At 40.4% G+C, this 13,474-nt stretch overlaps 1 protein-coding gene across 1 annotated transcript in view; it reads left to right on the plus strand.

The window, feature by feature from the left end:
• Positions 1-13,474, plus strand: part of pdzd8 (PDZ domain containing 8) — a 186,376-nt gene that overhangs the window by 53,283 nt on the left and 119,619 nt on the right. Inside the window, exon 3 of the mRNA XM_034184410.1 lies at positions 10,593-10,695. Coding sequence (XP_034040301.1) covers positions 10,593-10,695 — 103 coding nt within the window. The remainder of the gene's footprint in view (positions 1-10,592; positions 10,696-13,474) is intronic.

The raw sequence follows: 13,474 nt of genomic DNA on the forward strand, positions 1-13,474 counted from the left end.
ATCTATTAGATAAATATGATTCAAACCACTGCAGCGCAGTGCCTTTAATACCTATGGCATGCTCTAATCTCTGTAATAAAATTTTATGGTCAACAGTATCAAAAGCTGCACTGAGGTCTACCAGGACGAGCACAGAGATGAGTCCACTGTCTGAGGCCATAAGAAGATCATTTGTAACCTTCACTAATGCTGTTTCTCTACTATGATGAATTCTGAAACCTGACTGAAACTCTTCAAATAGACCATTCCTCTGCAGATGATCAGTTAGCTGTTTTACAACTACCCTTTCAACAATTTTTGAGAGAAAAGGAAGGTTGGAGATTGCCCTATAATTAGCTAAGATAGCTGGGTCAAGTGATGGCTTTTTATGTAATGGTTTAATTACTGCCACCTTAAAAGCCTGTGGTACATAGCCAACTAATAAAGACAGATTGATCATATTTAAGATCAAAGCATTAATTAATGGCAGGGCTTCCTTGAGCAGCCTGGTAGGAATGGGGTCTAATAGACATGTTGATGGTTTGGAGGAAGTGACTAATGAAAATAACTCAGAACAATCTGAGAGAAAGAGTCTAACCAAATACCAGCATTACTGAAAGCAGACGAACATAAAGATATGTCTTTGGAATGGTTATGCCATGCCATAGGTATTAAAGGCACTGCGCTGCGGTGGTTTGAATCTTATTTATCTAATAGATTACAATTTGTTCATGTAAATGGGGAATCTTCTTCACAGACTAAGGTTAATTATGGAGTTCCACAAGGTTCTGTGCTAGGACCAATTTTATTCACTTTATACATGCTTCCCTTAGACAGTATTATTAGACGGCATTGCTTAAATTTTCATTGTTACGCAGATGATACTCAGCTTTATCTATCCATGAAGCCAGAGGACACACACCAATTAGCTAAACTGCAGGATTGTTGTCTTACAGACATAAAGACATGGATGACCTCTAATTTCCTGCTTTTAAACTCAGATAAAACTGAAGTTATTGTACTTGGCCCCACAAATCTTAGAAGCATGGTGTCTAACCAGATCCTTACTCTGGATGGCATTACCCTGACCTCTAGTAATACTGTGAGAAATCTTGGAGTCATTTTTGATCAGGATATGTCATTCAATGCGCATATTAAACAAATATGTAGGACTGCTTTTTTGCATTTACGCAATATCTCTAAAATTAGAAAGGTCTTGTCTCAGAGTGATGCTGAAAAACTAATTCATGCATTTATTTCCTCTAGGCTGGACTATTGTAATTCATTATTATCAGGTTGTCCAAAAAGTTCCCTGAAAATCCTTCAGTTAATTCAAAATACTGCAGCTAGAGTACTAACGGGGACTAGAAGGAGAGAGCATATCTCACCCATATTGGCCTCTCTTCATTGGCTTCCTGTTAATTCTAGAATAGAATTTAAAATTCTTCTTCTTACTTACAATGTTTTGAATAATCAGTTCCCATCTTATCTTAGGGACCTCATAGTACCATATCACCCCAATAGAGCGCTTCGCTCTCAGACTGCAGGCTTACTTGTAGTTCCTAGGGTTTGTAAGAGTAGAATGGGAGGCAGAGCCTTCAGCTTTCAGGCTCCTCTCCTGTGGAACCAGCTCCCAATTCAGATCAGGGAGACAGACACCCTCTCTACTTTTAAGATTAGGCTTAAAACTTTCATTTTTGCTAAAGCTTATAGTTAGGGCTGGATCAGGTGACCCTGAACCATCCCTTAGTTATGCTGCTATAGACTTAGACTGCTGGGGGGTTCCCATAATGCACTGAGTGTTTCTTTCTCTTTTTGCTCTGTATGCACCACTCTGCATTTAATCATTAGTGATTGATCTCTGCTCCCCTCCACAGCATGTCTTTTTCCTGGTTCTCTCCCTCAGCCCCAACCAGTCCTAGCAGAAGACTGCCCCTCCCTGAACCTGGTTCTGCTGGAGGTTTTCTTCCTGTTAAAAGGGAGTTTTTCCTTCCCACTGTCGCCAAGTGCTTGCTCACAGGGGGTCGTTTTGACCGTTGGGGTTTTTACGTAATTATTGTATGGCCTTGCCTTACAATATAAAGCGCCTTGGGGCAACTGTTTGTTGTGATTTGGCGCTATATAAATAAAATTGATTGAATTGATTTATTATGAATCATTTTTTCTCTAATAGTTAAAATTTTATTTGCAAAGAAAGTCATGAAGTCATTACTAGTAAAAGTTAAAGGAATACTCGGCTCAATAGAGCTCTGACTCTTTGTCAGCCTGGCTACAGTGCTGAAAAGAAACCTGGGGTTGTTCTTATTTTCTTCAATTAGTGATGAATAGTAAGATGTCCTAGCTTTACAGATGGCTTTTTTATAGAGCAACAGACTCTTTTTCCAGGCTAAATGAAGCTCTTCTAAATTAGTGAGACGCCATTTCCTCTCCAGCTTACGGGTTATCTGATTTAAGCTGCGAGTGTGTGGGTTATACCACCCTTTCTTCACCACCACCGTCCGATCGTTAGCTGGTAAGCTTTCAATCTTTTTTTTTTTACTCCCTTCATTGTTAATGGTATATATCGCGATATAAACTTAAGTGTAAAAATGGTTCTGAATGGGTCCTTTAGAAAAGTTTAATTGATAAGAATAAATAAATAAATAATGACAAAAAAAACAAAAATGGATATAATGTAATGTTGAACATTTATTGTGCACATCTCAATACTACATCTACAATTTGTCAGAAGTTAGATCTAAGGTGCAAGCCTAGATTTCAGGTTTTGGTGAAAGAATTAAATTTGTTTATTGTTGGCTCAGTGGCTGAAGTTTCATCTCTTGAACGGTAGATGGCACACCCGTTCTGAATACATGAACCATTTTCAGGACGGTCACTGGCACTTTTCCTCATTTACAAAACTCAGCACGAAACCACCAAAAAAATTAATAAACAATACTTAATTTTCTCATATTTGAAGTCATTCTGGGTAAATTGTCGTTAACTAGAAGGGTTTGTTTTTCTAATCCGGTTAAAAATACTTGCATTATTGAATGTGGTCCTTTCTGAAATGTTTCATTTAGAGTCCGCCGGGAGCATCTGCCTTCCTCCAGTGGGTCCACTGAAATAAATAAACAACGGCTTTGCAAATATCAGCAGCAGAACTGCTAAGTGGGGAAGACATTCAGACGTCTCAAACTCATATGAACACTCTGGTCTCAGTGAGAGTCACACCCACAGGGCTCTGTGGTCACGCCTCAGCTCAGAACACCCCCCTCCCCTCCCCTCTGCAGCAAAGTGGTTCACAGACACAGACGCTTCACAACAGAAGAGTTTTCCTTGATTGAAAAACTCAGCGGCCTTATAACAATTAGTCGGTGGAGTCCAAATCTCTACCGTCTGCCAAAATTATACCGTGTATCATTTAAACCAGATATATCGAGCAGGGCTAATCTCCGCCCACTGAGAGGAAATCATCTATAATACAGCAGATTTCTGGAGCTTTTCCCTGTATCAACTGTCTTACTGCCTTTGCAGTCTCATCAGCATCTGGCGGTTCACTGCAGTGTTAGCCACCAGCACCCTGGTGCTGGAGGTACCTGACGTCCTGGCACAGAGATCAGGCTTTTACAACTACTCCATGTATTCAGCCTAATGGGACAGTACAGCAGGTGACTGAGCCTTCACTTGTCATGAGTGCAGAGGAATGAGGTGTAGCCTTTGAATACAATGCAGCTTTGATTCCTCTGTAAGCAGGCCGAGGGTCATTAGACCACAGACGGTGAGCCATCTGGTCAGAGATTATTTTCAGAAATGACTGTCTACTCTCAGGGTCCTCACAGGTCACTTTATCAGCTCCTACACAGTCAGGAATTTCCAACAAGCTTTGCATGACTGACTCCTCTCACTGCCATGCAGAGTGGCTTCAAAAATATAATGTTGTCTCTGTTTTGTTGTTGCTGATCTGTAATGGCCACTAGCGTGAACATCAGCCTTCAGACATCAGCCTTTATCTTGCATACTCAATCAATCAATCAATCAACTTTTTTGAGGAACCTAAATGCCAAAACATTAGTCCCTAAGAAGACAATGGCATTAATTACATTCCACATTGTGTAACTAGTCAACAAAATAAATAATTGGGCAGCAGAGTAAATCCATCTGATGTGAATGATACATTTAATGAAAAAAGAGTTTACATTTGCACTCTGTCTCATGGTGTTAAAGTGTCTGATCAGCTCTCTGAGGCTCAGATTAAAGATACCGTATGTTACACCCTGTCACACCTTGATGATTTTGCCAGTGTATGCCAACCATATTAAAAATGCTGGCATACACTGGCGTACATCTAAGTTATGGGTAAGTTTGTATAAGTTAATAACACGTTGAAGCACGCTGGTATATGTCGTAATACGGCAAGTACGTCGAAAAATTTTGGGCATGCACAATATTTTCAACATATGCCAGCATATGGCTGATACATCCCACATACGCGGGCCATACATTTTAGGTAAATTATGCAATTTGTGGCACACGTTTCTTGCAAGTTATGCATATGCCGAAATACGTCCATTGATGCTGTCTGTTGATTGGCTGAACAACTGAAAGCTGCAGTCCTCATGCTACAGTTCAGGCTGTTACAAATATTAAAACCATTCACACATGGAGTAAATATAAATTCTTAATCTTAGCTGTTTATTTCAGTTGGATTCATCATCACAGCCTGATGAAAATGCAAACACAAGTGTCCTGATTTTGTAAAACGACGTCTGAAAATAGTTTAGTTCCTTGTCGTTGATGAGAAAATGTAGCATTTCAAAAGAAGCCCATCAGTGGTTTGGGCATTTCTCAGCCTGAACCAGAGAACACGACACTTTGTGCCTTAACTAGAAAATTATTTTAAAAATTGAAAGAGTCATAGTGCCTCATTCGTTCACGTCAGTGTTTACCACAGACATCATCTGATTCTTCAGTATTCTGCACGTGATGAAAATAAATCCCATCAGGGTTCTCCCCAGACAATAGAATAATGGTGTCTTGCCATTATAGTGTCATCATAGTGCCGTTTAATGTGGCATCATCTCACAATGTTTTTTTGATTTGACAATTTATTTATCAACCTTCATCCAGGCCATTTAAAGATATCAATCATGACTCACGTTTCTGCTGATTAAAGACTCAGACTCACTTTATTGTCATTCAACCCTTACAGGCAGAATGAAATGCACTTTCTCCAGTTCTTGGTGTAGTTAACTAAGACTAGTGACGGTAATAGCAACTGATCTAACCTTGATCTAATCTGATCTAGTGACAATTTAACCTAACCTTAATCTAACTTCCAATGTACAATATATGCACTCCCTGTGGCCATAGAATATATGTACAAGGCACAGGGTCGGCAGCAACAGCGTTAGGGCATTAAAGAGAAAGTGACAACGTGCATGTTCGTGCAATGTTCACAGAACCAACTGTTCAACAGTCTGACAGCATTCGGGTAGAAGCTGTTTTTCAGTCTGGACGTTTTTGCCCGGATGCTGCGCAGCCTCCTTCCAGAGAGAAGGGGTGTGAACAGAGTGTGCGCAGGGTTGGTGGAGTCTCGGAGGATGCAGGTCGCTCTGTCTCTACATTTGAAGATGTAAATGTCTCCGATGGGCAGTAAGCTTCAGTCAGTGGTCCTCTGTGCAGACTTCACCACCCGCTGCAGTGTCTTCTTCTCCGCCACCGTGCAGCCACCATACCACACAGGGAAGCAGCAGGACAGGACACTCTCCACTGCACAGCTGTAGAAGGCCCTGAGGACCTCAGTGTTCAGTCTGGCCCTTCCCAATTTCCCCAAAAAATAGAGGCGTTGGTGGGCTTTTTTGATGACAGCCGTGGTGTTGGTGTACCAGGTAAGAGTGTTGGAGAGGTGGACTCCAAGGTACCTATTGGAGGAGACGATCTCCACCACTGCTCCGTTGATGTAGAGGGGGAGGGGGTGGTGGGGGGTCTGACCTGTGGAAGTCAACAACTGTCTCCTTGGTCTTCTGAGTGTTGAGGATGAGGTTGTTGTCTCCGCACCACCGTGTCAGGTTCTCCACTTCTCACCTGTATGCTGCCTCATCTCCTTGGCTGATGAGCCAGATCACTGCTGTGTCAACTGCAAACTTAACAAGATTATCTTGTGCTGGGCTCTGCAGTCGAAGGTCATCAATATGTACAGCATGGGCTGAGCACACAACCCTGGGGCGAGTGTGTTCAGGATGATGGTGGAGAATGACGTGGTGTTGATCTTGACACTCTGTGACCTCCCAGTCAGAAAGTCCAGGACCCAGTTGCACAGTGCTGAGGGGGCTCCTAGTTCAGCCAGCTTGGACACCAGTTTCTGTGGGATGATTGAGTTAAATGCAGAAGTGAAGTCCAGGAACAGCAGCCTTACATAGGAGTCCTTGTTTTCTGTGTGAGAGAGGGCCTGATTCACCACGGTGGAGATGGCATCAGCTGTGGACTGGTTTTGCCTGAAAGGGTACTAGTGCTCATCTACAGTCACATCAATGGTCTGCTTCAGGCGCCTCATCACCAGCCTCTCAAAGCACTTTGTGGTGATGGGGGTGAGTGCAATTGGCCTGTAGTCATTGAGGCAGGATGGTGCAGAGGTCTTTGGCACAGGGATGATCCTTGATCTCTTGAGGCATGGTGAAACTCTGGTCTGGGACAGAGAGATGTTGAATATATCTACCAGAACCTTGACAGCTGGTGTGCACAATTGTTTAGGACCCTCCCTGGGGGCCTTTCAGTCACTAACTGGGACTCTTATCTGTTGTTGTGGGCAAGAAATGAGAATCACCATACTGGACAGTTTGTATTTATTCATCACATACCTTTTTTGTGGGACAGCTGCAGCACACAACACCTCTCAGGCATGGACTGGACGCTTTGCCGGTTTGTAAACTGAAGATAGGTCCCTGATGTAAAGGAGGAAAAAAAAAATTCTCAGTGTTGTTTTTTGTGGGACGTCAGTAATTAAATACTTTTAGTCCAAATGACTCCTCCTTTGCCACTGTTACTGGCTCACTGGCAGCAAGCTGAAGTTATGGTCCCTCATGTAAAGGAAAAAAAAATCCTCTGTGTGTTGTTTTGTGGGACTTCAGTGATTAAACACTTTTAGTCCAAAGGACTCGTTCTCTGCCGCTGTTACTGGCTCGCTGGCAACAAGCTGAAGTTATGGTCCCTCATGTAAAGGGAAAAAAATCCTCTGTGTGTTGTTTTGTGGGACTTCAGTGATTAACCACTTTTCCTCCAAATGACTCGTTCTCTTCCGCTGCCACCATCTGTTAATGTCTGTTATCAACTGCGCTTCTCTCCTCTGGGCCACAGGCCGGACTGATGTGAAGTGCTCTCTCCCCCTCCACTCGACTCGCTGCTGCAGCTCGTTTGGCCTGGTTCCGAATGTCCAAATAATTCACTTCCTTTGGGCCGTCTGCTGGACAGTTTGAAGCCCGGTTGCCATAGAAAACTCTCCATTTCTCTTAAAATTGTTAAATCTCCCACCATGTGAAAGCATGTGTGAAATGCACACATTCACCAACAAGGAAACAGTGGCAATGTTGCCATGACAGTCACACAATGACATCACATCCTGGACAACCGCCTTGATTGGTTGATTGTTTGATTTTATTTAGTAAGTTCAATGTAGGTACATAATATAATTATAAATACATTTAAAATACATCAACGACACAAGAAAGTGAAAACATTTATTTCCATTAAGGTCCATTATGATTTCTGTTGAAGGAGCTCAGGCAGAAACTTTGACTCGGCCTGCAACAACTGGGCCAAGATGAATAAAAGAAGAATTGAAGTTATTGCCTGAGCATTCTTTAATCAAATCTATGATATACATGTAACTGTTTTAATTTAAATTAATGTTGTTGTGAGCTCATTATTTGGGTGTTACTTGTGATCTTAAGTATCCAATTGTCCAATATATGGAAACATGGTATTTTAAAGGTAAAAATATCATAGTTTTAATTAAGTTAATTCCAGAGTTATTGGTAAATTTAGAGTGTAGATTGTTATGTATTCTGCAGTAAATAAGATCTTCACTTAGCCTGGAAAAAGAGTCTGTTGCTCTATAAAAAGCCCTCCGTAAAGCTAGGACATCTTTCTACTCATCACTAATTGAAGAAATAAGAACAACCCCAGGTTTCTTTCAGCACTGTACCAGGCTGACAAAGACTCAGAGCTCTATTGAGCTGAGTATTCCATTAACTTTAACTAGTAATGACTTCATGACTTTCTTTGCTAACAAAATTTTAACTATTAGAGAAAAAAATTACTCATAACCATCCCAAAGACGTATCGTTATCTTTGGCTGCTTTCAGTGATGCCGGTATTTGGTTAGACTCTTTCTCTCCGATTGTTCTGTCTGAGTTATTTTCATTAGTTACTTCATCCAAACCATCAACATGTTTATTAGACCCCATTCCTACCAGGCTGCTCAAGGAAGCCCTACCATTATTTAATGCTTCGATCTTAAATATGAATCAATCTATCTTTGTTAGTTGGTTATGTACCACAGGCTTTTAAGGTGGTAGTAATTAAACCATTACTTAAAAAGCCATCACTTGACCCAGCTATCTTAGCTAATTATAGGCCAATCTCCAACCTTCCTTTTCTCTCAAAAATTCTTGAAAGGGTAGTTGTAAACAGCTAACTGATCATCTGCAGAGGAATGGTCTATTTGAAGAGTTTCTAGTCAGGTTTTAGAATTCATCATAGTACAGAAACAGCATTAGTGAAGGTTACAAATGATCTTCTTATGGCCTCGGACAGTGGACTCATCTCTGTGCTTGTTCTGTTAGACCTCAGTGCTGCTTTTGATACTGTTGACCATAAAATTTTATTACAGAGATTAGAGCATGCCATAGGTATTAAAGGCACTGCGCTGCGGTGGTTTGAATCATATTTGTCTAATAGATTACAATTGTTCATGTAAATGGGAATCTTCTTCACAGACTAAAGTTAATTATGGAGTTCCACAGGTTCTGTGCTAGGACCAATTTTATTCACTTTATACATGCTCCCTTAGGCAGTATTATTAGACGGTATTGCTTAAATTTCATTGTTTACGCAGATGATACCCAGCTTTATCTATCCATGAAGCCAGAGGACACACACCAATTAGCTAAACTGCAGGATTGTCTTACAGACATAAAGACATGGATGACCTCTAATTTCCTGCTTTTAAACTCATAAAACTGAAGTTATTGTACTTGGCCCACAATCTTAGAAACATGGTGTCTAACCAGATCCTTACTCTGGATGGCATTACCCTGACCTCTAGTAATACTGTGAGAAATCTTGGAGTCATTTTGATCAGGATATGTCATTCAAAGCGCATATTAAACAAATATGTAGGACTGCTTTTTGCATTTACGCAATATCTCTAAAATCAGAAAGGTCTTGTCTCAGAGTGATGCTGAAAAACTAATTCATGCATTTATTTCCTCTAGGCTGGACTATTGTAATTCATTATTATCAGTTGTCCTAAAAGTTCCCTAAAAAGCCTTCAGTTAATTCAAAATGCTGCAGCTAGAGTACTAACGGGGACTAGAAGGAGAGAGCATATCTCACTCATATTGGCCTCTCTTCATTGGCTTCCTGTTAATTCTAGAATAGAATTTAAAATTCTTCTTCTTACTTATAAGGTTTTGAATAATCAGGTCCCATCTTATCTTAGGGACCTCGTAGTACCATATCACCCAATAGAGCGCTTCGCTCTCAGACTGCAGGCTTACTTGTAGTTCCTAGGGTTTGTAAGAGTAGAATGGGAGGCAGAGCCTTCAGCTTTCAGGCTCCTCTCCTGTGGAACGAGCTCCCAATTCAGATCAGGGAGACAGACACCCTCTACTTTTAAGATTAGGCTTAAAACTTTCCTTTTTGCTAAAGCTTATAGTTAGGGCTGGATCAGGTGACCCTGAATCATCCCTTAGTTATGCTGCTATAGACATAGACTGCTGGGGGTTCCCATGATGCACTGTTTCTTTCTGTTTTTGCTCTGTATGCACCACTCTGCATTTAATCATAGTGATCGATCTCTGCTCCCCTCCACAGCATGTCTTTTTCCCGGTTCTCTCCCTCAGCCCCAACCAGTCCCAGCAGAAGACTGCCCCTCCCTGAGCCTGGTTCTGCTGGAGGTTTCTTCCTGTTAAAAGGGAGTTTTTCCTTCCCACTGTAGCCAAGTGCTTGCTCACAGGGGGTCGTTTTGACCGTTGGGGTTTTACATAATTATTGTATGGCCTTGCCTTACAATATAAAGCGCCTTGGGGCAACTGTTTGTTGTGATTTGGCGCTATATAAAAAAAATTGATTGATTGATTGATTCTATCATAAGAAGAACTTGGTGTTGGAGATTTTATGTCTCTTAAGTTGTATATTTAGAGAAGACTGCTCCCTGTTGTGCATCACCTCGGGTAATGATTGTCAGCAGCTCTGCTATGCTAAAAACGTCTGTGGAGAATCCTGGAATTGATACCACCAATGTCATGATCGTCAAAGGTTATACGGTGCATCTTTTCAGAGTTTGGTCATCATGCAGTTCAAATCTGAATAACACTTGCTTTTGTTATACTGTTTACTTTCTGTCTCTGCAGACTGTTCATTCTGGGTTCATATGACAGAGAAACCTATGTTCACTGTACCCTGGAGCTCAGCAGTCATGAGTGGAAGGAGAAGACACGCAGCTCCATCAAGAAAGTGGGTTTCCCTTTTTTAAATTCCAGTATCAAGCATATTTCTATTCTTCTTTCATATTCTGTAGTAAGTATTACTCTGTAGTATATCTAAGTAATATTATTCATATTAACATTTAAGTGTCTGGATTCCCAGAGCGTGTGTTGTGGTAGTCCTGGATCAAGCCTTAGATACAGCCTTTAAGTGGCTCCCTGGTCTCGGCTATCAGCTGTGTCCTGGATGTAGTGAAAGTGTCAAATTTGTGAGAAGTTCAAATATCTTTATGGTGATATTCATGTTTTCTGTTGTTCAACCAATTTTGGGCAGTGCGGTGTTTTCTTATGTTCAGGATTGAGACTGTTACACCTCATATTTGTGCTTTTACATGTCTTAAACATCCACAGCAGTAAGTGGCACCAAATACCTGTGAAACGAATATGCCCTTCAGGATTTGAAGTGACTAGTGTAAGAGCTGCATGGACAGAGAGACACAGTAACTGTCGATGGTTGAAAGGTTACAATTTGAAGGGAATCAATCAGAACAGAATGATTCTCATCACAGAATCCACAGGTAGCATTACTTAGCTGTAATAAAAGTGATCAGATCAACACACACAACTGTATTTCCATCATAGTGTGACAGACACTGAATCAGTGAACAGATTGATTATCTTTACAATTCATTAATGGTGAAAATAGTCATTAGTTGTAGTCCTAACGTCTGACCTCTTGATTGTGTCATGTCATGTTGATGTCCTGGGGGTTGTGTAACAGCTTCTGCTGAGCTGGACTGGGTGCTTATGGCATCTCTTAATCCACAATCTGTCGATATGGTATCATTATACGGGTTCCCGTGGATCATTAAAAATCTTACACCATTGGATATATTAAACTAAAAAATGATTTATTTGGCATTAAAATTTCTTTCAAAAGTCTTACCAATGCCAATATATGGGGAGGAGGCTTTTCTTTTGTTTTCTTCTGAGATTGCAATAAAAATGTTAAAGTAAATGGCAGTATGTATTTGTTTGTAATTCAGTGAAAACCGCAGGTAACTGTACCCAAAGCTATATTGTGGCACCAAGAATATGCCATATACATATATGAATATATATATGTATACAAAAAATAAACGCAACACTTTTGGTTTTGCTCCCATTTTGTATGAGATGAACTCAAAGATCAAGAAGAGCGTGTCTCACCTTATTTAGCACGAGTAGGGGAAAACTACAGAGGATCTTCAACAGCACAAAATCCCAGTTTACTTTAAACCGTTAACACCTTGAGACAGAAATTAGTTCACCCTAAGGACAGGATCCCTAGTTACAAACAGAGCAATGTAGTGTATTCTATCAGATGTCAGGAAAACTGTAATGAACACTACATAGGTGACTAAGCAACGTTTACACAAAAGGCTATACCAGCACCGCAGAGAGGGCGCCAGTGGACCTCAGTCTGCAGTTCATCTCCACCTTAAAGACACTAACCACACGTTTGAGGACAAGGAAGTTAAAATTTAGCCAGAGAGAAGAAATCGTTTGAGAGAGGGGTCAAGGAGGCATTCTTGTGAAACATTTGAAACCCAGTCTTAACTGGGGAGGGGTCTGAGACACGCTTTATCCCCTGTTTACAATGGGGTACTCAGGTCAAAGCAGTTTCAGTCTTTTGTTCATGGTAATGAGTCATTCACGTCATCAGCAGAGTCGTCAAGGGAACCATCAGGAGAGGGTCCGTCCCATCATTAGGAGGGACAGCTGCCTTGTCATTAGTAGGGTGCTAACTAGAGCACAATAGGTGCTCATTAGAGCTATTGTTTAGTCACTAGCCTATAGCAGTCTGCCTCTCGGTAGGAGGGTACTGGTTAGGTTTAAAACTCCAGCTTTTGTGACTTCTTGATTTCTTCTCTACAAGAGTCAAGACAGAAGTCAGACCACCAGAGCAAGAATTTTAGCTGAGGAAGCTTTCTGCGATTTGAAGCGAAACGTCCTCGTGTCAAGCAACCCAGTCCAGTCGAAGATTCAAGCTTCTCTCTCTGCTTCGATGGTTTGTTGCTTTATCTTAATTTTCCCCTGCTAAAACCCTAAATTGCATATGTCTGTAAGTAATATTTACCCTTTTATATTAAACCAACCTGTTTGGTCTTCTAAAACAGTTGATAGATGTATTTATAACTTAAAAACGGGACAGATGCTAACGCGTTAGCATGTCTATGGCGTTTTCAATGTTAAACTTAGCATTAAGCTGTTCGCATCTCAGCACAGTTTGTGTGCATGTTTTCTGTATAATAAATAATTAATGGCTTAGTGTTTGTTGTCATAAAAGAGTCAAATGTATTACGAATTGTAATTTATTTATTTTTATTTATATATTAATAAAATAATAATCAGAAGAATCAGAATTGCCTTTATTGTCGTCGTAATTTGCATTACGAGATTTGAGTGCAACTCCAAAAAGGTGCTTTCTGTGGTGCGAGTAATTTTTAGTCAAATAAAAGATAGTGAAATTTAACGGTAAATTATTCAGAGTATATGCACAACTAATATAACATAAGGTAAAATAAAATGAAATGTGGACTAAGTAATGTAAAACAAGAATTATATACAACTTTTTATTTAATTTTGATGACAATTTGTTTTGGTCAAACCACATCTAAGCTGTGTTTTTACACAAGAAAAAAATAAAATGCAGTAAACTGCACATTTGTGTCTTTTTTTCATGAAAATATCTTATTAAAATAACATATTACACTTTAGTCAGGCCTTTAAAATACTTTTGTGGACTCTTGCTGTAATATGTTGTCAGT

Source organism: Thalassophryne amazonica, chromosome 13 (assembly GCF_902500255.1).
Source record: "Thalassophryne amazonica chromosome 13, fThaAma1.1, whole genome shotgun sequence".
NCBI lineage: Eukaryota > Metazoa > Chordata > Actinopteri > Batrachoidiformes > Batrachoididae > Thalassophryne > Thalassophryne amazonica.